This window comes from Eurosta solidaginis, chromosome 1, assembly GCF_040869045.1.
Source record: "Eurosta solidaginis isolate ZX-2024a chromosome 1, ASM4086904v1, whole genome shotgun sequence".
Taxonomy (NCBI): domain Eukaryota; kingdom Metazoa; phylum Arthropoda; class Insecta; order Diptera; family Tephritidae; genus Eurosta; species Eurosta solidaginis.
Genome location: NC_090319.1, coordinates 21,717,414 through 21,745,287, shown reverse-complemented (window position 1 = coordinate 21,745,287; position 27,874 = coordinate 21,717,414). Strand labels below are relative to the sequence as shown.

The following is a 27,874-nucleotide window of genomic DNA, read 5'->3' as shown; positions in this document are numbered from 1 at the left end:
TCACGTGCAACTCTTGCCTCTTCTTATCTCGCACAATATTTACGCAACGTCCAAGTTTTAAGAGATCCAAAATGAATATATATTTATTCAAATCTCGAGTCCTTCTAGGGATTGCTTGCTCTCTAACACTCTTTCATGTATTATGCTATATGAGATTTTTACCTTATTTGCCACAACTACTACTTCCGTTTGAAAACACTAAATTGATCTGGCAGCCTCTAGAATCTGTTTATTTTTGAATCCGCGAGGAAGACCATACCCCTTCTCTTACTTTGACAACATCGATGTGTACGTGCAACGCCTCGTTTTCCAGCTTTATTGTGGCTTTAAGAGCCCAATCGAGGTACAGGTTGGAATAATGTAGAAGGTTGGTAGAGTATTTAATGATGCTATAGAAATTGTGGCCATATGGTCTGTGCTCAAGCTGCCCCGAGGAACTCAGTCTCGTTGCAGTTATGAACGCTATGTTACTGGCCTTTAGGTCTACCCCTTTCCGACTATATTTGGGAAAAGTGCATATATATAATTTGTATTTATTTTGATTCCGTCTAAAATTTTTTGAAACTGTGTGTCAAATATCAATATATACAGACTTAATTCTATCTTTAATACTTCTTTTCGCCCGCTTTTTGCAAAACTTAATTCTTTTTCTCACTCCATTTCATCCAATTTTCATACTTTGTAGACGCAGAGAGTATCTGGCAGACTTCAGAAAAAAAAACTCTTTCCTGTATATGGTTATGAGGTGAAACGAAATTTCCTAAAGGCAATTGATCAAATTAAGAAAGGTTATAAAGTCATTTGACTTAATGTTTATTTAAATTTGTCGTAAGGCAAATTAATCTTATGGCCTTTAGAAGTGTTCATAACATAAATTCACCTTATGGCCGCTGACTTTATGTCACCCCACCTGACCATTAATTTGCCATTATACACCGAGGATGAAATTTATTTTTTATAAATAATAAACAAATGTAAGAAGCGATAGCCTTCGAAGAGAGCCCCCTTTTATTAATTTATCCTACAAATTGGCGGGAAGGGACCTACTTGTTTTATGCCGACTCCGAACAGCATATGCAATGCAGATCAGTTTTCACTGAGATCTTTTCGTGGCAGAAATACACTCTGAGTGTATTTTTTTCTTCCAATTGAAAAACCTTATTCTACAATTTTGATGTTGCTTTGTCCGGTGCATGAACCCAGTATCTTCGGTGTGGTAGTCGGAGCACGTTACCATCACACCAGGGAAATTTATCTTCTAAATGGGGTTTATTGAGCAAATTTCCAAGCCAAACCAACAACTTATGTCTCGTTTGTTATACCTTTAATTATGTATCTTCTTGATTCACACCCGCATCCTTGGTAAACAGATGCTGCGAACCTCAAACAAAATCCTAAGTGGTGTAATCTGTGTAAAGCAGAGTGTTCCCCTCAGGGCATCTTAAGCACATTCCAAAGAGAACAAGAACAAAGATTTATGCGGCAGTTACTCACGAACGTACGTACAAAAAACGTGTCAGCTGACACGACCTATCTTATGAGTTTGCAATGTAAACGAAAACTCACCGACGTGCAACGTCCGTACGTACGTAGCCCGGAACGTAGAAATCAAAACAATTTTGATTTTTTCCGTAAGAACGTATCAGCTGATCGCTCTCTCACTAGACAGAGTTGCCTAGTAAACTTTTGTGCGCTAATTTTTAACCGTTTGCAGTCTTATACAAAAACACTTAATTAAAGTTTGAAAAACTGTGAAAATAATTCAAAATAATTAGGTAAAAGTGCAGATTAAAAATATGTAATCTATTTATATTTATTTAATATTAATTCCAGCCTTTTACAACATCAAAAATTAAATTGGAATAAGTTGATGTTTCCATAAGCATGCATGCAAAATGGCCAATGGCGACAGTGCTTATCTGTAAACAATACACACCCAAATATGTTATGTACATGTACACAGACGCACACATTGATACCTACGGGCTTGAGGGTTCGGTCAAACGTGTTTCGTACGACAGACGTCCGTACGTACGGCACACGTCGGTGGGTAATTGCCGCTTTAGTCGAAAACAGTTGGATGGGTACAAAAGGACAATTTTGCAAACCTTAAAGAGTAGACACACATATCTATGTATGTACATGCCAAAACTATGTTAGTTAGTTGACAGAGACAATTTGTGAGATAAAGATACTTCAGCTAAATGCATATACAAATGTGCATCCTCGTAGTAATGCGGCAAAATTGCGAAATGTTTTGTGATGTTCACATTTTGAGGCCACTTAGAAATCATTTCCAGCTCGATGCACTAAACAGTGTGGATATTTGTACATACAGATTGAATACTTACATACGTATTACCTCAAAACATCTACTTGTATGAAAAACTTTTATAGCAAAAGAGTCCTGACTGCAAACAGGCACATGATCTGGCATTTCTATTAAATTCACGTTGGTATCCTCAATATGTAGATACATGTTTGTGTGTGTGTATATGCGTATTTATGTGTGTATTTAGAGATAAATAAAATTGCACCACTGCCCTTTGCTAAGCTTTTATATTTTGTTTTTTCAAATCTATCTATAAAATGTATATACATGTGTATGAATGTTTGTATGTTTGTGTCCCTCGTGTTTAGTGAATTTATGTCAACATGTTGCAAGCTATTCGTCAAGTGACAAAAATAAAAAAAGCGTTGAAGTGGATGAGCGCCCTGTGATTTAGAGTTAGAAGAGCAGCACATAAACATTGGTAGTGTTCGGGTAGCTAAAGGGAAAGACGTTAGACAAAATGTGATTTCTATTGCCACCTTTGAGTTTGTCTTAGCTATGTATGTTGTGGCAATAGCAGATACATACACATACACAAAACAAGTGCATATCACACATATATGCCATAGTACAGACGCGAGGGGAACACTGGAAGATAAGCTGCTTGCTGTGCATTTTAAACATTTTAAGCTTGCTGGTCGAATGGCTGCTTACTGCTTTACTAGCCTCATAGATGAATTGCTTTATATGTATGAGTACATTCATATATCTATGAAGATGGATGGATGCCTGGTTGAATACCTTGTCCGCATGGCTGGTGCTTCTGAGGACACATACCCTGCAGTCAAAAGCCCAAGTAGTCAGCAAACATTCTAGTTCATTGACTATAATTTTATGGTGTTCTTCATAATAGTTAATGTATGAGTAGTTAATTGACTAGAATTTTTGGCGTTCATCATACTAGTCAGTTTTAGAATGGTTCATTGACTATGATTTTGTGGTGTTATACAGAGTAGTTAGTATTTGAGGAAATGTGCGAGTGCCTTCTATAGCCAGTTTGCAATACATACTTCAGTTCATAATGCTGGATATCGTCCAAATCAACGAAAAGGCCAAACCTTCCATATCAATAGTCTCAGACGGAAAACCTATGCCAATGCCAAAACCCCTTGGCCATGAGGGCATCAGCAGCCTAGCATATTTTTTCTACTTGTCGTTAAAAGCCTTTGCAATTCCAGAATAACGGATAATGGTAAGGATAGGAAGACCAAAGACCGGAAACCCAGCCAGTGCCTACCTTTGATCAGTAACGAAAACGTTTAAAGCAGTTATTGTTCCCCCAATTAAATGAAATTCTTCGGTAATCCAGCCATCATCATGACTTTCGTAAAGTGCATATCACTACCACCGTTCTGAACTCCATTAACACTCATCATGGGATGGCACTAGTGCAGCTTGGCCTGTTTTGACATAGTCAACCACGATTGGTTCGTCCTTCTCCGTTAGATAGATAGATAATTAATAGAAGATTGCGCTGCGACTATTGGTCTATTGTGCCCTCACCTCCTTCACAACACATCATCCAAGCCGACTTCCTTGATGAACCCTAGCAGTTCTCTCGGCTTGAGGGATTTAATGTGGGAATCTTCTGGCCATGGTGAGCCCATAAACTAAGCCCTACATCTTGAGATTGTGTCACATTCCAGGAGGATATGGTTCGCCGTCTCCGCTGATCGATCACAAAATCGACATGTGTTATTCCGTTACTTTTTAAGTTTTATATATGTGTACGTATTTTTATTAAAATTTATTCCAAAGTAAAATGTATTGAAGTGATAAAATTTAAAGTGATATATGTATATATAAGTTAGGGTGGGTCGATTTGTATGGACGAAATTTAACCGATATCGTGCCATCGATTTTTCGATAGGATTTGGGCTCAGGAAAAAAATTTCCACTACGCATACCCAAAAATAATTTTTAATTTTTTTTCGACTTTGATTTTTAAGGATTTTTTCATGACCAACTAAAAAATTGTCATATGTATACCCTGACCGATCCAAAAATGTCCGCTAAAAACGTTATCGATAACAGTTTTTAAAAAAAAAAAAAAATATTTTAAGGGACATTTTTGGGTCGAGAGGGTATACATGAACATTTTACAATCAAATGAAAATTTTTTTAGTAGGTCATGAGAAAAACCTTAAAAATCAAAGTCGAAAAAAAGTAAAAAAATAAAATTTCGCAGGCTCGAAAATTATTTTTTTGGGTACGCGTGGTGGAACTTTTTTTCCTGAGCCCAAATCCTATCGAAAAATCGATGGCACGATATCGGTTAATAAATCGACCCAGTCAAATATACATACTTTTTCTATATATTAAATATAATGAATAAAACTAATTTGAGCTAATTTATAAATATCAAGTAATTTTTCAACCCAACTAGGACTAGTATATTTACTAGTAGGATGCTGATGCAAATATCCACTTGTATGACAACTGGTATTACAATGATGCATACACTGAGTGGTATGCCAACTGGTATGTTGATAATGAATACACTAACTAGTATGCCATTTGGTATGATGCTGATGCAGAGGCTGGCAATTGATATTTCGAAGGACATCGCCGTGTTAAAAATACCAGTTGCTAATATGGAAAAAAGACAGAACTCATACTAGTTAGGATTTTTGGCAAACTAGAATTCTTCTAGTATACAACTAGTTGGTTTGACTGCAGGGTAGTTACATGGCAATCAAACGAATTTATAGCATATAGTATACACAATAGATCTGCACAAAGGTCGCAGTGCTTCCAGGCCTAGTAATAATAATACCACATAGTAAAATTTCAATGAAATAGGAAAGATATAGTCACACAACTAGACTTTTTCAAATAAATTTGAAACTGCTCACAAAATTCTTAACTAAGAACAAACGCGAATACCCAAGATAAAAGAAAAACGCTAAACTCAACACGAAGAAAGAAGTAAGACTTACGTAAATCTACCAGAGTAGTTTAAATGGCATCAGCGTACTATCAGAGCAAGAATAAGGTTTCATGGAAAGGATGCGGTTGTATTTCCTAATTTTTGAAGTTATGTCTTCCATTCTACCATCGTTTGGTAGTCTTCATGCGCTTATGAAAATACACTGAGCACAAGCTTTGGGAGACAAAAAGTAATTGATGTAGACGAGAGTGCTACAAAGAGTGCAACGCCACTATAAAACCGCTTTTAGATATGTCCTTAAATACTGAGATGTCAAATCTATAAATTGATTCCCCATCTGCAAGTCCTTTGAATCGGTAAGCGAATGCCATATTTTGTAGTGAGGACTATCATGGAACAAACTAAACAACACGAGTTCAGAACAGACAAGGCGAAAGCTGTCTCGATTATACCTACCTTATAAATGTATTAAAAGTCATTTTTAACTGGAGTGGATTTAAATCCGCACTCTTCAGATGATTGATCTACTAACTCTTCCAAAGCCATATTTTGTTGTTGCAGAACCGTTTACAAATTAACAATCGAAACTTGAGGTGAAGAATACCTCAGTAGAATCCCCATGTAATCTAAGCACAGGAAAATTGTAGGCCTTATCATAGCAAGTTATTTATATGGCCGCTTACTCTTGTGGGATGCGGACAAAATTAAAGAAAGTTTGGTTCCATGGCTTTTCAAAAATGAATCCAATATCTCAATACAAAGTAAATACACTATTCAAGTATTTTACTCATGCCCTCAACCAAGAAGAAAGTCTATTGGTTGGCATAGGCCGAAATCCAGAACGTACCTATATACAGGCATACTGAAACCCAAAGGAATGCTTGTGTATATGCTTTGTACTTAGCCTGAGTTTTGAACTATCAGCAAATTATACACTTGATCACACAGAAAAGGTAAGAGTGCTCCTTTTGGGATATGCTCTCAGCTTAGTTGGGCTGTTAGTTACAGTTGCTCTAAGATCGTCCAAACCAAGTTGGTTGAAGTGAGGGGTATAAGTTATAACATATATACATACATTGAATGGGCAATTGGTATCTAAGGCGAGCCTCGATACGTGCATATATATATGTACATATATCGTTGCAATTGTGCTGTTGAGTGTATGAAAAAGTGTTTGAAAACATCTGTAAATGCGACTTGAGTGTATGCGATTTTCGAACTTAAAAAACACTTACCTAAATATGCTTAAACCACATTGTATGTTGTATACATGGATGTAAGTGAACCGCATTTACATATCTTACTTGAATTTATTACGAAAATACTAAAATGCATTTAGTTGACTTATGAGACACATTTTGAAGTAATTCAACGAACCGAAAGTGGCAATATCATTTGTTTGGGAATGGATTCTCCATTTATTTCATAAGAAAAAAATTCAAAAATCTTAATATAGAAGTAACGGGTTGACCTTTTTCTTCTTAGAAGAGAAATATGTCTATACGGAAAATAATGTAAAAAAAATGTTTCTTAGAATATGAATCAGTTTTTCTGCTTTCAGCTTGATTACTAGACTGGATAAATGTTAACTTTTTTTCAAACTTGTCACCCATTATACTTTACTACTTTGCGAATAGATATATTTGAGATTTGTCGCCGAATTTTTAAAGTAACTACGAAAAAGGCGAAAAACTCTCACCTCTCATTTGCCCTAGGTATTTAATCGGGTGTTGCTTAACTGCTTTGCTTCCCCGTTGCATATCATTTCCTTTGTGTTTACCCTCGTGAGTCCAAAAAACGGCCTTGGACCATAGAATGCAGCTATAGCACCCTGCATAGCTAGGTATTCTGCATGTTCATTACTTTCATGTCCCTGACGCCCGGCTTAGAAGAAATTGCGTAAGACAGCAAGGCAATTAAGGCTGCCTGGCTGTCTAACACAATTAGGACATTCTTCGATTATAAGCTTCACAATAGATATTCTTTACCGCAAACTCCTATTTCACAGATTTCTGCCTAAAAAATTGTGGGATAGCATCGCGTTGGTATCAATTTGATTAAGTAAGGCCCATAGATGCCAGCTTCTGTTTTGCCAACATACAATTTTGATCCATCCGTGATTCAAACCTCTTGTCATATGGTTTCCTTGTTTCCAAAAGAGTTCTGACCACAATGGAAACTTAAAATTCACTGAAATTCTGAGGGTAGGGGCAATTGCATCACTTAGTTGCAATAACGGATTTCACATGAACTTTCTTGTTGCTTTGAAAGAAAATCCTTTGGTATAGCCTTTATATGATGCGCATGGCTTGTTGCATACAATTGGATATTATTTCCTCATGTATTCCTGTGATTCACTGATGAAGAGGTCATCTGTGCCTTCACAAGTGAGCAGAGAGATCACAACCTTGAGTGCATACCCTAGTGTACAAAAATAACTCGGTTGTCAGGATCGATTTTTCTTCTATTTAGCATGGATGGCAGTCAGCGAATTGTCATTGAGCTTATATTCTTGCCAATAATACATTGTTCATTATCTTGATGTGTAATGCTATCGAAAACCCCTGAAATATAAATTAATTAAAGCGCAGAAGACTAGATTTTTAGACCCCAAAGCTTTTTAAAATTTTTCAGTGGGGCTATGAACAGCCGCCTTCGTGAATTTTGCTGCCTGATAGATTTCTACACAGAAGGAGTTTGTTTGGGTTGACTTCCCAAATATGCTGAACCAAAATTGTTATCGTACTCTTTTGGAGAAACAAACTGAGTTTATTTGATCGATACGACAAGGGCAGTAGCTCGGGTACTCACCAGTTTCAATACGAATACTACCTTAAGCTTCGACCACCTATTTGGAATATAGTCAAGCAGTAAGACAGCTTTATAAAGGTAAGATAAGAATAAGGCTATATGGCTTATTCCCTGCGTTAACAGACAGGGATCTACCTTTTCCAATTCTGGTGACTTGGATGGGCTGAAGGTAGTAGTGTTAGAAAGTAGCTCTATCTTAATATAGTCTTAACTAAATTCAAATGTGTTTAATCAAAAAAAAACCTGTTTAAGGGTTCAAGTACCTAATTATCATTAATTTGATTAGAAAATACGCGATATTTTTTTAACAAAATTTGTATTACCTGAAGGCTTGGCAACCTCAAGTAAGGTCACTTGAACGTGCTATGAAATTGACTTTTATATTTGAAATTTAAAGCGTTTTATACAAACTTTTCGATCACCTGAATATAAACTTAGGCTGTCTTGTGCCTAGAAAATTTATCAACTTAAATTTTTTCAACTTGGCCCTTATCATAACATATATTAGTGATTCAATAGATAAAAATCGAGTCCTATACCCAATGTTATTATATATTTGTAATTTTTCACTAACCTTGAAACAGAATTAAGAAAGAACTTTGATTTTCCATCGTTTATAGAATTTTATATAATTTGTTTAGCTACTTTTCGTCGTTTTTTTGTTTTAATTGTGTTAAACCATCATAAATTGTAAAAACTTTTTCTTTTACTTACTTCTTTAGTGTTGCAGCCAATGCTAAATCGGGTCGAACATCAAATCTTGTCTGCATATAGAAGCGTAATAAATTATCGCGTTCATTTTCACGTAAGCCTTCGTCGAGTGCTAAAGCGCCTAACGAATGATACGATTCAGACTCCGTAATGCCAAATAATAAATCATAGCTGAAATGAAAATATTACCAATTGTAAGGCAATGAATATATTAACCAAAGTTTTTATATGCCATAATATATAAAAATATATTCATGTATGAGTGGTTTTTATATGCTATAATATATTGTAAGTAATTCAAACAATAAATAAACCAGATATTAGTAATTTACATACAAGATGCAAAACAAGAAAAAAAGGTTGTAAGTGTATTGATACAAATAAAGAACAATTTATATGATCCCCGACGAGAGGGGGGGGAGGGACTGAGGGGGTCATTTACCCCGTGCCCGGGCTTTGGAGGGGCCCGGGAATCTCAGAATGCTATCCAAGCTTTTTGCTTACAGAAAATAAACAAACCATACCTTTAATCACCTTTCGAAGATAGCAATCATTTTAAATTTCAACAAATTTTATAAGTTGAAGCAGTTAAGCCTTTTGCAAATCATAGCCAAGGTTTGAAAACAGGCACTAAAGCAAGAAGATAGCAATCGTTTTAAATTTCAACAAATTTTATAAGTTGAAGCAGTTAAGCCTTTTGCAAATCATAGCCAAGGTTTGAAACAGGCACTAAACAGTTACTTCGGCTAAATTTGACAGCGGAAAACATATGGTGATGTTAATGGCGTTCTTCAATACATCAGCAAGTTTGGATGTATTTTGTTTTCCTCCATTTGGCTTAAAATTTTGACAGTTATTAATAAAAGAAACATTATTCTGCAAGCCAGGGATACTACCATCGATATCGAAGTTATAAACTTAGAAACTTTGATCTCTGATTCAAAGCTGATCAAAACTCTATGGGAAAACATTTTATGCGAATACAAAAACAGTCGCCACTGGATTGGGAATCTAACCAAAGTTCCCTGACGTTCGGAAAAGGAATCGCAAAAGACATTTCTATGAATGTGAAGAGTACGAGGCGATCAACGACGATCACAAGGCTGATTTCGCAAACAACACCTTTTTGGTCATAATTGATTCGTTATTGCAGGTATTACTGAACGATTTGCTGTCATGAAAATTTGAAGAACACCTTTTCCTTTTTTGTGGCAATTTGGATGCATGGATGAGGTTTCAATACCAGAAAATGCTGTTCAATTTGTCAGCAAATACAATTCAGACGTTTCCGAGAGTTTAGGAGATGAAAATGATTCCACCTGAAGCACATTTACTCAGCAAATTTTAACGAAAAATCTGTCACTATTTGAATTGTTGAATGTTATCTGTGCTCTATATCCAGTTACAATTTTTCCTAACATACGTATTTTTTCACCATACCTGTAGTTACTGTAACAGTAACTGCTGAACAATCCCTTCAGTGTTCTTGCAAGGATAAAGAATTTCCATCCATCTTGTTTAACTCAAGAACGCTTTACAGGACTTGGCATGCTCTGTATTGAAGCACCGACAGCGAGACAGTTGGATTTTGATACTATCATGGATAATTTCGCAGCTGTTAAGGCCCACTTATGTTAACTAAACTCTTTTAATATACCAAATTACTACCAAAAAAATATTTGTATTGCAATTTAACGAAATTTATTTCATACAATTAATGCAATATTTAAATAAGACTCTATAAGGAATAAACTGTACTTATTTTTTTCATAAGTTTTCACACCTCTATTCACGAATTTTAAAAAATGTAATATTTTTTCGCAATCAATATAATAATTTATTTTCTACAAAAATGAAGAATATGTATATTTCTATGTAAACATATTTACTCATATGTTGATCTGTATGAATGTGTAGATAAATTAAAGTTCGTAACTATATATTATACATGTAATATAATATACATGTATGCATGTACACGCTTAACTATACATGTACATATATACAAATGCATATAAATATGTTTGGTAATTTTGATTTTAAAAATTTGTTCATTTTAGTATGGGGGCCCCCGGGCCCGGATTTTCTCTCGGCGGCCCTGTATGTGATATATGAAAATTCTGATATGTTTATAAACATACGGTTTTTTTTTTTTTGCATATAATGAAGCTTCTTATTTAACAATGTGTAATTTTCAGGCATCTCACTTAAATACGACAGTAAGCTTTAACACGAACTAAGTGTTAAAAATTAAAAAAGGACGTGTGACACTTGGGGACTGCCGCGGTAAAGCTATTGCATGTTATCAACTTATGCAATTATAATATTTATGGAACATTTTATTTTCTTTGATATTAATTCAAGTTTTATCTTAAACTTTAACTTTAACTTTATCTTTAACTTTAACTTTCACTTTAATTTTAACTTCATTTTTAACTTTAACTTTAACATTCACTTTATCTTTAACTTTTACTTTAACTTCCACTTTAACTTTATCTTTAACCTTAACTTTAACTTTAACTTTAACTTTAACTTTAACTTTAACTTTAACTTTAACTTTAACTTTAACTTTAACTTTAACTTTAACTTTCACTTCCACTTTAACTTTAACTTTAACTTTCACTTTAACTGTAAGATTCACTTTAACTTTAACTTTAACCTTAACTTTAACTTTAAGTTTGACTTTAACTTTAGCTTTAAATTTAGCTTTAACTTTAACTTTAATCTTAACTTTAACTTTAACTTTAACTTTAACTTTAACTTTAACTTTAACTTTCACTTCCACTTTAACTTTAACTTTAACTTTCACTTTAACTGTAAGATTCACTTTAACTTTAACTTTAACTTTAACCTTAACTTTAACTTTAAGTTTGACTTTAACTTTAGCTTTAAATTTAGCTTTAACTTTAACTTTAACTTTAATCTTAACTTTAACTTTAACTTTGACTTTAACTTTAACTTTAACTTTAACTTTAACTTTTAATTTAACTTTAACTTTAACTTTATGATAGAGATCCAATTTTATGTATTTGGCCTGTTGCTAACACCGAACTTTTTCGAACCTTTTTTGCAAAATATCCGTTACGGTTTTTTTTTTTTTGATTTAGTCGCCAAGCCCGCGATAAAATCTATGCAATAGCTTAAAAAAAAAAAACATTCTACAAGCAAGTCCTCGATCGAATGAATCGGAAAATAATATAAACAACTGTGGAGAATTATACAAACCTTAATTAGAAGTTTAAAGAGATAGGTCACGAAATTAAATAATACGAAAGCTGAAGTATACTGTTTTAAACTTATTTACTATTTCTTCGCTTGCGCTGCTTGTATGCTCTCAGCTGCCTCGTTCACCTATTCCTCCCAGGGTGTAGAACTGTCGCAAACAACCTTCTCGATTGATTTCTTAATTATTTCTCTCATACTCCGTTACCTCATATTCATTGTTCCTTTTTATATAGAAGTGTCTGAGTAATATTCGCTCTTTATTGCTTTTTATATGTATGATTTGTGGCTGTTTTCTTTTTCATCCACTTGCCTTGCTGTTGTTGTCTAGAATTTATTACTTACGGCAGAGTCACTAATTATAAAAATGATAAATATGCTATATACAAAAAAAAAAAAAAAAACTGCTACAAGCTATAAGGAGCTATGGCTTTGAACATGCGTTTACTCCATAGCATATAGGTAAACCTATTGGTAGGAAAAGGACTCTACCAAAGAAATTACTTTCCGATAGATTCAATATATCTAGTACATAATAGACAAGGTAAGAAACTTATTTTTGAGTCAATTCATATCCTCCAATTGAAGTCCGCCAGAGAGCAATTTTGGTGATGCCAAATCATTGCATCGAAAAATAGGTTTAGTGCTTCAAAACTAGCAAAGACGAAGATAAAACCGCATTAGAACCAACATGTAGAGTTTCGGTCTGGTTCGTAAACAAAGAAATAGTACCGTCAAAATAACTAGTTAATCTAAATCTTAGGTTTTTACACTAGCTCGAAACTATAGAAATGGTACAAATAAGCGAAAAGATCTTTAACTAGTTGTGGACTATCGAAAAACTGGCAATGAAATAACTAGTTCCAAAATGGAAATTTACATCCTGTTCATAAATACAGCAGGGCAATGCACGGGGGACAATTTCCACCGCCTAGGACATTTCCATATCTAATTAGACACTTGAAAGCATGCATAAGAGAAAGAGGGATTTGCCCTGTTTAGCTATTTGCTGCTTCATCTGTCAACATTGCTGCTGCTATTGAGCATTATATTGAGCTGTCGACATTGCTATTGTTCGTTACTATTGCTCGAACGACAAGCTTTGGTAACAAACACTATTAAGATACAAGTCGGACTATATTGATAACGATTTAAGATGACCACGATAAACCTACCTCATCGTATGCATACTTGAGGAATACAATGATGCATTTAAATTATGTTTAGGGTTAATATGATTGAAAATTTAATAGTTATTAGCAGAAAAATTATGTTTTGACTACCGTACTTAGATTTCGAATATGTGAGGCAAGCGTCTACCTATTATAACGGCATCGTATGATCCAATTTGCTTATTTGGATTTACATATGGGGTTAATTAATGACAGGGAATCCAAGCAGCAAATGGCTTTCGTGCATGTGATTATGGTCTACTATTTTTAGCTAAGCTCTTATAAAAACTTGATTAAAAAAAAAAAATATATATATATATATATTCGGCGCGGTTCCCATAATGTCTCGTGTGATCTAAGATACGGATTCCAAGTGTGTTGAAGTCAAAATATGCGTTGATTCTTATGCAGGTTCAGAACCCGAATATATTGACACAGGAATGAAAGTCACTACAACTATCTCGATGTATGTATATAATAAGTAAACAGTTTATGCCCAAACGAAAAAGCAGGCGCAGCATATGGATAGCGTGGCGAATATAAGCAGTTTCGATACGTCACTATGCCGCTAGTAATGAATGCTGGACAACAATAACAACAAGGCAAGCAGATGGAATAGAAAACAGAAACATGCATGTACACTAGACTGGGTCGACATCGATTTTTCGATATGATTTGGGCTCAGGAATTAAAGTTCCACTACGCATATCCAAAAAAAAATTTCTAGCCTGCGAAATTTTTTTTTTTTTTTTTTGGGTTTTTCATTTTTAAGGTTTTTTTCATGACTCACAACAAAATGTTTCATATGTATACCCTGTCCGACCCAAAAATGTCCGCTAAAAACGTCGTCGATAACAGTTTTTTGTAAAAAAAAATATTTTTTAGCGGACATTATTGGGTCGGACAGGGTATACATTAGGGCGGGTTAAATTGTATGGGGAAAAAAAACTTCAGGTGCACATCCAGTTTCTGAATCTATGGATCGTACTGAGTAATATTGTCCATGGGACCATAGGTCTCAAATGAATTTCGAGCCTCCCTAATATAAATAAAATACACATCCTACAAATAAAATACATGAAAATAAATGTCAAGTTCGGATTCGGATTGGAATATAAAATTTTCGAACAAAATTAGGGAGGCTCGAAATTCATTTCAGACATATGTTCCCATGGACAATATAACTCAGTATGACCCATAGATTCAGAAACTGGATGTGCACCTAAAGTTTTTTCCCATAAAATTGGACCCGCCGTAGTATTCATGAACATTTTTTTAGTGGGTCATGAAAAAAAAACTTAAAAATCAAAAACCAAAAAAAATTTCGCAGGCTCGAAAATTATTTTTTGTGCATGCGTACTTTTTTCCCTAGCCCAAATCCCTTCGAAAAATCGATGGCGCGATATCGGTTAACTTTCTTCCATACAAATCGACACACAGCAAAAAAGAGGGCGTTTCAGTCAGCCATATGCACACATGAAGAAAGAGAACAATGTTGAATATGAGGTGAAAAGATATATAACGCATATAAGAGGGATACATACATACATACATACATACAAAGCAAAAGTTGATATGAGATGCAGAGATGAATATAACAATAAAGAGCGCATATGGGCTTAAACCTTAACTTTAGATATACTATACAGATAGTGAGATATGTATAAGAAATAAATAAGTAAATATTCGAGAAGTCTGTTCGGGAAAAGTCTGCACCCTGGGAGCAACAAGCGAACGAAAAGCTGAGAACATAAAAGAAGCGCAAGCTAAGAAATAGTGAATCCATTTGATTTTAAAACAGTGCAAGGGAAACACACTAGTGATTTAAGTGCGAAGTATTACCACCATAGTAGTGTAGTAAATAAAGAACATTTTGTTGTACAGAATATTTGCATTTATTTAGTTAACAGTTCAGTAGTTCCAATGATAGCAAAAGCGCAGATTTTTAAGAATTTTCTAAAATTCGTTACAACAAACACTGAGAGAAATATGTGTGAGGCTACAGTTGGGTATGTATAGTTTTGTTTCACTCAAAAATACACTTCCTTAGATGTTTTTATTGTGCATAGGCTTGTAATCAATTAACTACAAGTAAGAGTAACATCAATGAAAATAAATCAATTCTTACTTTGGGAAATTTAAAATCTACATACACAAAATGCTTTGTAATATATGTACCTCTTTTTGTTAGCAACAATCCAATCCTATGTAAACATGCATAAATATGTAGATACGTATATGCAACAATGATATGCAATTTAACAATAAAACTAAAATAAAATTTGACTATTGAAAAAAACAAAATAATAATGTCACAAACCGGCTGAAATGTTCTGTGTATTGTCCCATAACTTTGTATGGCTGATGTGGTATAACATGACCATCGACAATTGGACCTAATGAAGTTGAAAATTGTGAAAATGACGTTGGTATCTTTAATATGTCCTGATATCTGTAAATAAACAAATGATAAATTGGTTTTACATTTATTTATAAAAGTTTCGAGTAAAAGCAAATACATTTGTAATTTATCGCACAAACAGGCTAAGAGCCAGTTGCCAATTTAGATTTACATACAGTAATCGGTATCAGAGCTTAAACTTTATGTCTTTTTGATATGAGCTACCAATAAAAAGAGTGATGTCTATGGTTCTGTTGGATATGTTCTTCGGATATGGCCAAAAACCACTACTTTTATGTTTCAGCTATGATGTCTCTACCTTCCGGACTTATACCAAGATTTTAAGTTGATATGTTCATAAACAACTTTCAATTAAATCAGTAAAAAAACATTAAACTATATAATAGGGTTTCTCCAAAAAAATAAAAGGGGAAGAGAAGAGAACAATTCGTTTAAAGACTTAAATTTTTATTTTGTTATTTAGTTTGTGCATAAATGCAAATCAGATACAATCTTTTACCAGCGGGTTAGGGGACTCAGAATATACCCGCAGCAGGTATACCTGTCGGAAAAGGCGACTAAAATACCAAATAGATTCAAGGGGTTGTGTAACGCAACACTTTCAAGGAGTTGCCAGCGCAATATATAGCTTCTCCAACCAATTGTCAACCTCACCTATCCGTGGTGAATCCTGTTTCTTTAACAGACGAGGCTCTGGCTAGCCCAAGTTTCTCATGGATCTAAGGGTGGGAGGGCGGTATGGCCTTAAAGATTTCATTAAAAATAATAATAAATGTAAGACGCGATAACCTCCGAAGATATTTTAGGCCGATCTTCTCTTCCTATTTGCATCGTTCTCCTTTTAATTTATCCTAGTAATTGGCGGGACGGGACCTACTTGTTTCATGCCGACTCCGAGCGGCATCTGCAAGGCAGATGAGTTTTAACTGAGAGCTTTTTATGGCAGAAATACACTCGGAGTGCTTGCCAAACACCGCCGCCGAGCGACCCCACTTAGCAAAATTTTCTTTTCATTGAAAAACTTGTTTCTAAAATTTTAATGTTGCTTTTCTCGGGGCATGAACCCGCGATCTTCGGTTTGGTAGGCCATTTTTATAAAATTCCGTTTCCTTTCACGTCTATATATAAAAAAATCCAATTAGATTGGTTTTGTACTCCAAATTAACTACTGTCTTCAAATTTGAGGAGGATAATTTTGTAAATCGTATGATCGTTAAGGTAATTACGTTGATAGGAGTTCTCAATTTGTAATATGTATATCAACATCAATAGGATTAAGGAAGTTTTTAATGAAATATTAGAATCAAAATAGATATAGAATTCCCGATATCAAAATTATCAGCACCGAAAAAGATTTTGCTTAATATATGACTTGAGCAAATATTTTGGTTCTGTATAAAATTTGCATGCAGAGTATCACGGGAGCCCTAAAAACTGCTCCGACGCACAAATCTGCACATTCCGCCTGCAGACCTAACGGGACTCGGGGCATGTTCAGTGCAGGCCTTGTGGCCATAGCAGTATAGCGACACCTAATATCAGGAAAACGGAATATATGATCCTGTGCTTGAGTATCGAATGAGATCTTGGGTCCACAACTAAGGCGGGTGGTTGGTGCCATTTGGAAGAAATGTCAGAGCATACACGTGTGTACGTATGTCTCCAAGTTAATGGAAGGGGTCAGGTCTGCTGTTTACTGTGTCGATCCAGAAACAAGTAGATCCTGCCAGATTACTGAATCGTCTCTCAGGCTGAAATTTTCACCGTGTAAAAAGCAGCAGCAAATCTGGAGAAAGCTTGCTTAAGCTGCAGTCGCGTCATTACATTGACAGAACGGCGGCAATTAAGGGAATAATCTTGGACAGTATTTCATCAAAAAGTGTTCTGGAATGCAAAGAAGCATTGAAAAAACGTTGCTCATCCGAACCATATATCTATACTGAATTCCTGAAAATAAAGGTTTAGAAGGTAACGAAAAAGCCGACGAGTTGGCAAAGGAGGGTGCAACACTTGATAAATCGACGATAAACGTCACATTGCGCTTGGGAAAAATCAAAAAGGAACATGAGTTGCATATGCTCCATCAAGTAGGATAGGCGTGGACAAAAGCGCGGGCTGTAAAATTTTCAAGATCATGTATAAAGCCTACGATATTAGATTCACAAAGTGGCTCATATCTGTGAGAAGAGAAGACTTAAGGCTCACCAATGGGGTTACTAACTTGTCAGTATCAAGAAGTGTAGAAATTTCGAGCTGCAGGAAGGAGCGTTCTGTCTTGCGCGTGCCAGATCAAAGCTCCAGATATTAGGGATCAGATCAGAGTAGATTGATTTAAAAAATAGACCAAACCGGGTGACGTGACACCACGCCCACTTTTTCGATATCGAAAATTTCGAAAACCGGAAAATGCGACAAATCATTCCCAAAGACTGATAAAATGATTAAATTTAGTGAGTGGCTTGATTTGTGCAAAAAACATCGTTCAACTATATATGGGTGGCTCATCTGTAAAGCAACAAAATATGTCTGTTCAAGTGGTGCGAATGGTATGGAATGGAAACATAAAACTTAGCAGTTTTTGTATGTGCAAGAAAATGTTGCCAATGTGTTGGTTTCATTTTGAGTTTGCCATCTCCTTTTGACAATCCCATCGGCCATGCAATGAAATAAATAAATTTAGCTGATGAGATGAGCCAACCATATAATTGAACCATGTGAACAAAGTTATAAAATTTTGAAAAACAGGCTTGGCACCGCCTATTTTTAATTTTAGGAAATTTTAAAATTTTTGAAGCAGTATATCAAATTCCGTTGAAGAATTTTCATATTTTGCAGGGGCATTATCCTCTCTTTTAGCGCTTCGTAAAAGTTAAATGAACAAAAAATTTTAAATCATGATTAATTTAAAATTGCCATAATTCATATACTTTCGCATTTGAATCCGCAAAAATTTAAAATGACAAAATTGCAACTAACGAAAATTACTCTGAGCATAAAGTTTTGCGTGCTAAGAAAAACCATAGGTAAAAGGTCAAAAAAGAAATAAATATGTGATAGAGGTATGTGAAGAATGCCGGAGTAGAGGGGTTGACCTATGAAAGTGAGAGATTGCAGTGGAAAATTTTTCAACAAAAAGAAGAAGCATTGATTGTTGATTTGTTGACAAACTTTGAAGTCAACGTACAATAAAAAAAAAAAAGAAAAAATTCACAAAAGCGAGCTATCAAAATAAGGAAAATTAGGATATGGTTTTTCCACATAGAATTCCATCCCTATATCTGGAAATTAATTTCCAGAAAATGATTTTTTGTTTGGTTATAGGAATAATTTTTTTAAAAATTGCGATAAATGTATAAAAAAATTTAAAAATTTAATTAAAATTAATTAAACCGTCTCGGCCGTGCGACTCTAGTCGAAATCTCAACTTTGTAGTTCAGTGCTCTTATACACTGTGCCAACATACTTACTTACTTAATTGGCGCTTAACCGTCTAAACGGTTATGGCCGTCCAACAAGGTGCGCTAGTCGCTCCTTCGCTCCGCCAACCGGCGCCAATCGGTCACACCAAGGGAATTTAAATCGTTTTCCACCTGGTCCTTCCAAAGGAGTGGGGCCGCCCTCTACCTCTGCTTCCATAGGCGAGCTCCGATAAAAACACTTTCTTGGCCGGAGCATCATCTTTCATTCGCATAACATGGCCTAGTCTGCGCAGCAGCTGCATTTTAATTCGCTGGACTATGTTGATGTCTGCTTATAGCTCGTACAGCCCATCATTAAATCTTGTTCGGTACTCGCCATCGCCAACGCGTAGAGGACCATAAATCTTTCGAAGAACTTTTCTCTCGAACACTACCAAAGCCGCTTCATCTGCTGTTGTTATGGTCCATGCTTCTGTCCCATATATCAGGACGGGTACGATAAGTGACTTGTAGAGTATGTATATTTCGTTCGCCGATAGATGACTTTACTTTTCAATTGCCTACCTAGTCCAAAGTAGCATTTGTTGGCAAGATTGATTCTTCGCTAGATTTCAGTGCTGACGTTTTTGCTAGTATTGATGCTGGTTCCCAAATAAACCAAGTCTTTTACTATTTAGAAATTATAGATGCCAACAGTAGCGTGGTTGCCAAGGCGCATATGCGCTGACTCTTTGCTCGATGACAGCAGGTACTTTGTTTTATCCTCATTCACCATCAAACCCATCTTCAAACCCACTTTGCCAACTGGTACAAGAAATATTCAATCAAGTATTCTTGATTTATAAAATTGAAGGAAAACGAAAACGGAGATCGCGGATTCGAATCGACCTCAAGGTTTTACAATAATTATTGTATCATTATTATTTTTATGAGACGAGTGCATTTTTTCTTAAAGAAACAATTTTAAATTAGAATAAAAGAAAGAAAAAATTTAGACAACTTTCAAAGCTTGTTGTTTAGATCCATTATCCGGGGGGATCCATAGATCCGGGAACTGCTAAATTCCTTCAACGGCAACGTTTAGGCGCCGCTGCTATAACCATTCAGCTATCATCGCGGTTGTTTGTTTGTCTTCATTATTTCTACTTCTATCCTGTTTTTTAAACAGTTTCACTTAGCTTGACTTGACAGGCCGCTGCACGGCCGTTGTGACCGAATTTTGTAATTGAAATTTAATTAACTTCCCGATAAGCTACAACCTTGAAACTTGGAATATAGTTCAGAACCCGATGACAATGCAATAATAAGAAAAACAAGTAGGGAAGGCTAAGTTCGGGTGCAACCGAACATTACATACTCAGTTGAGAGCTATGGAGACAAAATAAGGAAAATCACCATGTAGGAAAATGAACCTAGGGAACCCTGGAATGTGGTTGTATGACATGTGTATCAAATGGAAGGTATTAAAGAGTATTTTAAGAGAGAGTAGGCCATAGTTCTATGGATGGACGCCATTTAGGGATATCGCCATAAAGGTGGACCAGGGCTGACTCTAGAATTTGTTTGTACGATATGGGTATCAAACGAAAAGTGTTACTGAGCATTTTAAGAGGGAGTGGGCAATAGGTCTATAGGTGGACTCCTTTTCGAAATGTCGCCATTAGGGTGGGCCAGGGGTGACTCTATAATGTTTGTACGATATGGGTATCAAACGAAAGGTGTTACTGAGCATTTTAAGAGGGAGTGGGCATTAGGTCTATTGGTGGACGTCTTTTCGAGATATCGCCATTAGTGTGGGCCAGGGGTGACTCTATAATGTTTGTACGATATGGGTATCAAACGAAAGGTGTTACTGAGCATTTTAAGAGGGAGTGGACATTAGGTCTATAGGTGGACGCCTTTTCGAGATATCGCCATTAGGGTGGGCCAGAGGTGACTCTAGAATGTATGTACGATATGGGTATCAAACGAAAGGTGTTACTGAGCATTTTAAGAGGGAGTGGGCATTAGGTCTATAGGTGGACGCCTTTTCGAGATATCACCATTAGGGTGGGCCAGGGGTGACTCTAGAATGTGTTTGTACGATATGGATATCAAATTAAAGGTATTAATGAGGGTTTTAAAAGCGAGTGGCCCTTAGATGTATATGTGAAGTTGTTCTCGCGATATCGACCAAAATGTGGACCATGTGATCCAGAAAATCATCTGTCGGGTACTGCTAATTTATTTATATATGCAATACCACTAACAGTATTCCTGCCAAGATTCCAAGGGCTGTTGATTTCGCCTTGTAGAACTTTTTCATTTTCTTCTACTTAATATGGTAGGTGTCACACCCATTTTACAAAGTTTTTTCCAAAGTTATATTTTGCGTCAATAAACCAATCCAGTTACCATGTTTCATCCCTTTTTTCGTATTTGGTATAGAATTATGGCATTTTTTTCATTTTTCGTAATTTTCGATATCGATAAAGTGGGCGTGGTTATGGTCGGATTTCGGCCATTTTTTATACCAAGATAAAGTGAGTTCAGATAAGTAGGTGGGCTAAGTTTAGTAAAGATATATAGTTGTTTGCTCAAGTTATTGTGTTAACGGCCGAGCGGAAGGGCAGACGGTGGACTGTGTATAAAAACTGGGCGTGGCTTCCACCGATTTCGCCCATTTTCACAGAGAACAGTTACCGTCATAGAATCTATGTCCCTACCAAATTTGAGAAGGATTGGTAAATTTTTGTTCGAATTATGGCATTAAAAGTATTCTAGACAAACTAAATGAAACTGGGCGGAGCCACGCCCATTTTGAAATTTTCTTTTATTTTTGTATTTTGTTGCATCATATCATTACAGGAGTTGAATTTTGACCTAATTTACTTATATACAGTAAAGATATTAAATTTTTTGTTAAAATTTGAATTTAAAAAAAAAAATTTTTTAAAAAGTGGGCGTGTTCTTCATCCAATTTTGCTAATTTTTATTTAGCGCATATACAGTAATAGTAGTAGCGTTCCTGCCAAATTTCATCATGATATCTTCAACGACTGCCAAATTACAGCTTGCAAAACTTTTATATTACCTTCTTGTAAAAGTGGGCGGTGCCACGCCCATTGTCCAAAATCTTACTAATTTTCTATTCCGTGTCATAACGTCAACCAATTTGCCAAGTTTCATCGCTTTAACCGCCTTTGGCAATGAATTATCGCATTTTTTCGGTTTTTCGAAATTTTCGATATCGAAAAAGTGGGCGTGGTTATAGTCCGATATCGTTCATTTTAAATAGCGATCTGAGATGAGTGCCCAGGAATCTACATACCAAATTTCATCAAGATATCTCAAATTTACTCAAGTTATCGTGTTAACGGACGGACGGACATGGCTCAATCAAATTTTTTTTCGATCCTGATTATTTTGATATATGGAAGTCTATATCTATCTCGATTCCTTTATATATGTACAACCAACCGTTATCCAATCAAACTTAATATACTCTGTGAGCTCTGCTCAACTGAGTATAAAAAAACTGCGATATGTGGCGCATGGATCGAAATATTTCAAAAAATCGTATTTGTGGGCCGTTTTGGTTCATATTTGGAACACATAATACATACAAGAATAGAAAGCGATCTATAAAAAAAATTTCAAAAAAATATTCAAAAAAATCGTGTTTGTGGTCCGATTTGATCCATATTTGAAACATCTAATGCATACATGTATAGAAAGCCACCTATGATGTCCGATTTGGCTCGTATTTGGAACAAATATTACGTACAGTCCGGTAGAAGTGACATCAATATATTTTGGAGTTCGAGGAAGGACAAGCATACGTGGCGCTGAGTCGACTAAGGTCTTTAGAAGGATTATATATTGAGGACTGAGATTGTAGCAAATTGTCAGGAAAAATTCCTTGTAATAATGAGTCACTAAATGAGCTAGACAGAATGAGAAATAATAGACAATTAAATAGAGACTAAAAACTTGAAAATAAAATAATTAAAAAAATTGTTAAGTTAAACGGTTTTAGTGAAAACAATATTTGCATGAAGTAATAATAATACTAAAAGCTAGAAAATAATTAGTTAGGTCCTAGGTACTAGTCATCACACCCCACATCAATCTAGGGCGTTGATCAGACAATTAAATAAAAGCGTTGGGCGCGTCAAATTTCTATTCATAGTCATATATAAGACCAACCGAACCCTAATAAGGTTATACTACGCCTCACATTTTTAGAAATTTCACACTCCCAATGCTTTTAATTAATTGTCTGATCAACGCCCTAGATAGATGTGGGGTGTGATGACTAGTACCTAGGACCTAACTAATTATTTTCTAGCTTTTAGTATTATTATTACTTCATGTAAGTATTGTTTTCAATAAAACCTTTAACTTAAATATTATTTTTAATTATTTTATTACCAATTGATTTTCACAGCGCTGCGACATCTGTTGCAGAAACGATGTGAAAATTGGACTTGTTTCATAGCAATGATGCCATAATGTCATATTTATTGACACTTTTTCCCGTACTCTGGGTCTTATTAACAATTTTTGTTGTTAAGAAAGAAATGTATTATAACAATAATAATGATAAAATAATTATTGTTAGAACATGAGCTCGATTCGAACCCGCGATCTTAAAAATCAGTGTTTTATAAAAATTTAAAAATTTTGCTCATTGCTTTGAAATTTTCCTCAATTTTAGGAAGTATTTTTATAAAATGGTTTCCTCTTTTGAGGTGAGTTTTTTTCTGAGTGTATGCATGTGTGTACGCTTAGTAAATAAAATATATATATTGTAACGAATTGTAACGAATACTTCACAATAGCACTAATACTTAACAACTGTTTGCGTGTTTAAATCATACTGATTACAGATTACTCAACTTTCGCTGCTTTTGTACTCTGTGCCCAAATGTCTAGACGTTTCTTCTGCTAGAATTTTCTACTTGGTTACCAGCTAAAAGTTAACCAGCTATAAATTACAGATGCACGTTTTTAGCCTCTCGCATAGCCGTGTGCGCTGTATATATGAGTAATACTCCCACCGATGATTGCACACTTTTGTGAGTATCTCAGATATATGCATGTAAATTTGTGGTTTATAGTCTCTCCCATAGCCATATGCGCGTGTGTATGTGAGTAATAATTCCACCGATTATTGCATACTTTTGTGAGTATATCTTCTCTGCCTTTATGTACATATGTGTATACATAACGGTTGATTTGTTTATATACATACAAGTAACTGCTTAGTATCGGCTTAGAGAAGATAGTATCCCTTAGTGTTGCTAATATTTGTCACAATATGTATGCACATTTGCAAAAGCAATATTCTCAACAGCATATAAAAATACAAATGGTGGTGGAAGGTTTACGTCAAAGTGAAGATGCAACCATATGATTGATGAGAAAAGGTAGGAAAATGAAGGTGCTATAAAAAAACTATTCTCTGAATTTCAACGTATAGCAAAACTAGATAACACTGTGTCACAAAAAAAATCCTTAGAAGACGAGTCGAAGTAAACAATTTTCCAAACGCCTCCAAAATCTCAAAAAAACTGGGGTTGGAGATACTTGGCGTAGACAGTTACGGCCTATAATTTTAATGAGTTTAAGCCCTAGCCAGTTTGCGCAAATTTCAATTGTTGTTAAAGTTAATGTCTATGCTACCCTGCCACTAATGCTGTTTTCATAAAATTTTACTGCTCATGACAGCTAAAGAGGCCAAAAGAGCGGATTTAATCTCTGGTTAACTTAAATCCACCTGAAGATTTAAAGAATATTGGCTCTCTCAATAGTGTTTGTAAAATTTTATAAAATTTTTGATAAGGTGAGAGTCTTAGTCTGGATTTGTCATGCCGTTTGCCTAGTTTTCTTCTAATTTTTGATAAGAATAAGACACCAAAAGTCATGTGATGAAATTGAAAGAAAAAGTTCTGGCTCAGAAATTTAGTTTAGTTTAGTTTAAGAATCAAAACATCAAGCCACACGGAATACAAAATTAAGTACGTCAAAGTAAAGAACTTTTCGAAGTCGAAGAACTTGTGGTTGAAGTATGTAAAATATATAAAAATAGAATTAATTACAAACGAATTCCCCCCCCCCAATATCTTCTACTTTGCAGAATGAATATTGTAGTAAGTGGCATTTATGTAGAGTTTGAAGCCATAGGTAATTGAATTAGTAATAATTTTAGGAGTAGGGAAGTGTTGTTTATTTTGATACATATTTGATACTGAGCGAAATGCTTTCTATAGAAAGCTGCAACGACCACTTTGAAGAGAGGACAGGATATGGACGAACTTGGCAGAGGAGAGAACTCACTCATGAACACAAATTTCTTTGGATGCGGTCATTCATCAGAGGAAAAATCTTTCTGTTACCGTTCTCGCCCTCGGAGGGATTACTAAACTTAGTAATAGACAGGAATAAAATAAGTTTGGCAGCCAACTGTTTTTTCTCATTTAAATGATATGTCTTGTATGACGTTACCCCGGTGGTGCTACAAAAGCTAGCCGACCCAATGGTCCTCTAGCTTGATAGGGTGTACAGAGCGTTTGTCATCCTGGCCTACATTCGACAAAGTTGGACGACCACGAAAGTAATATTTCTGCCAAAGAGGGAAAAACTTTATTAGTTTAAAAATAACAGGGAGTCTAGAAGCTGGAACGAGCTGCAATATGTCCATAGCGGTATGCTTAGAAGACTACCCATTGTAGATTCGATAACAGATTATCTTTCGACAACATTGAAATTTGACACGAACTTTTCCCTTGAAAATGGATTGGTCAACCGACATGTTATGTAAGGAGAATATCATCACACTATTTACTGACGGCTCCAACCAACGACTTGGGTATTAGTACAGGGGTCTTTTCCGTATAGCAACAATCCGTCTTCCAAACTCGGCTAGTATCTTTCAAGTAAAACTACTAGCAGTAGAGAGGGCCTGTTGCTTTCTGTAAAAGGACTCTGTTACCGGTCGAGAGGTATGTATATTTTCAGGAATCTAAGCAGCGTTGGACTCACCACTTACGTCCTCTGAAGCCGTCGAAAAAACTGTAAGAAGATGCTGCGCCATACAGTAAACTCAGCGACCAGTACTCTCACGAGGGTACCTATTCACAGGAATATAGAAGGCAATAAAAAAGCGGATGAACTAGCGACGATTGCATCGTTAGACATCACTGACACAATCGCGATACATTGACTACTCACATAATAAAAATTAAAAGCAAGAATTGATAAAAAATTTGTACGAGTACTCTATGAACTTATGTAGGATTACCAAAAGAATTTGATCGAACAACAAACACAAAAAAAAAAACAGAACTAAAATTGTATAGGAAAGAAATATTTAGTATGACGACCCAAATTTGAGGACAATGGCCATTTGGACCACACGCAGAAATGATGACAACCCCCTTTAAGGAAATAAGCAGAAGTTACAAAACAGAAGATTGTAGAGCAACGGTCACCCATTCTTTCTGTGTAAGTTTTGCTGGATAATTTGAGTTTTTATTATAACCGATTTCTGGAAAAAATTTTCTATACTTAAAAATGCATGAATATATCCGGAGCACTTGCGACAGGTTGTGGAATAATTGAAAGCATATATCATTTTTTCTCACATTCAACGTTACACTGGGAATTACCAAAAAATGCTTTAACAAAAACTGTCAAACGTGATTCTGAAACACGATGGAGGGTCAGGATACAAGCGGTTGGCGTTATCCTCGATGGGCTAGAGAATGTAGTAGAATAGTTAGAACAATTAGCAAATGACACTAACACCACAAGTGGCTTCAGAAGCGAAGCTATAGTTCTGTTGCAAAATATTCCAAATTTTAGTTTCGTACCATTAATTCATTTCTGGTATGAAATCTTAAAGCCCCGACACATAAGCAGTTTTGCATATATATGAGTTTAACACAAGCTTATTTATTATGAGTAGATTGCACGTATTTTTATGGAGAACGGTAGAATGAGCGACACTGGCGCCATCTGATATTGAAAAGTAGCCAACTCCCAAATTTTGTTGCAAGCAAATCATAAGAAGAAGAATTTGAGATTTGCTTTGGCTAAGGGTGTTGGCACACTTTGCAAGTGAAATAATTTTTCCTATTGGTTGGTAAATTTTCTAAAACTTTTCGCAATTAAAAACTGCAATATAACAATCGAATACGACACAAAATATGTTAGAAAGTATTTTTGTTGTATAGGGAGAATATTTATAACAGTGCTTCGCGAAATTTTGTATGTGAATGGGCAAGGCGTAATAAACTTCAATTGCCAAGTTTGAAGTCCTCCATATTTACAAATGCAACATCTTGGTTGATTGTGGCGATGTTATTGGAATGCATAAGCTTGTGTTAAACGCATCTATATGAAATATATCATCGTGCCGCGGCCTTTAAGGAGGATTAGTCGTGTGCAGCTCAGATTACAAGATCCGGGGATGATTTTTAGAGAAGCGTATCGTGCTCTTAAATCATTAGCGACTGAACTATTCGAAATTCGAGGGACTATCTGTGAAGAAGCAATAGGAAAAGCGAAGTCTCTTCTGATGTAGTAAAACGTATAAGAGGGTGCCGCGAAATTCCCGGAGAATCGGTTAGAGATGTTGGTCTTTCCGCAGAATGTTAAATTTGTCACGTTATGAAAAGTATTCTCGATCGTATCCAACAAGAAAAAGGTACAAGATTTACACGATTAAATGACCTTAATTTTAGATCTGGATTTCTCTTAGACGTTGGAAATTTGTTAAACAAGGATAGTAACGACTTAGAAAGAAATTGTAAGAACTTGAGTGAATTTTATAATACAGATTTCGATGGAACAGAACTTTTATCGAAATATGTGACTGCAAAATATTACTTGGCAGTAGAAAAGAAATTG

At 35.3% G+C, this 27,874-nt stretch overlaps 1 protein-coding gene across 12 annotated transcripts in view; it reads right to left on the bottom strand.

Moving 5' to 3' along the window:
• Positions 1-27,874, bottom strand: part of Nlg1 (Neuroligin 1) — a 288,191-nt gene that overhangs the window by 188,178 nt on the left and 72,139 nt on the right. For all 12 annotated transcript variants that reach the window (XM_067782396.1, XM_067782442.1, XM_067782403.1 and 9 more), the window contains 2 exons: positions 15,459-15,590; positions 8,748-8,915 (listed from right to left, as the gene is read on the bottom strand). In XM_067782396.1, the coding sequence (XP_067638497.1) occupies positions 8,748-8,915; positions 15,459-15,590 (300 nt within the window). The remainder of the gene's footprint in view (positions 1-8,747; positions 8,916-15,458; positions 15,591-27,874) is intronic.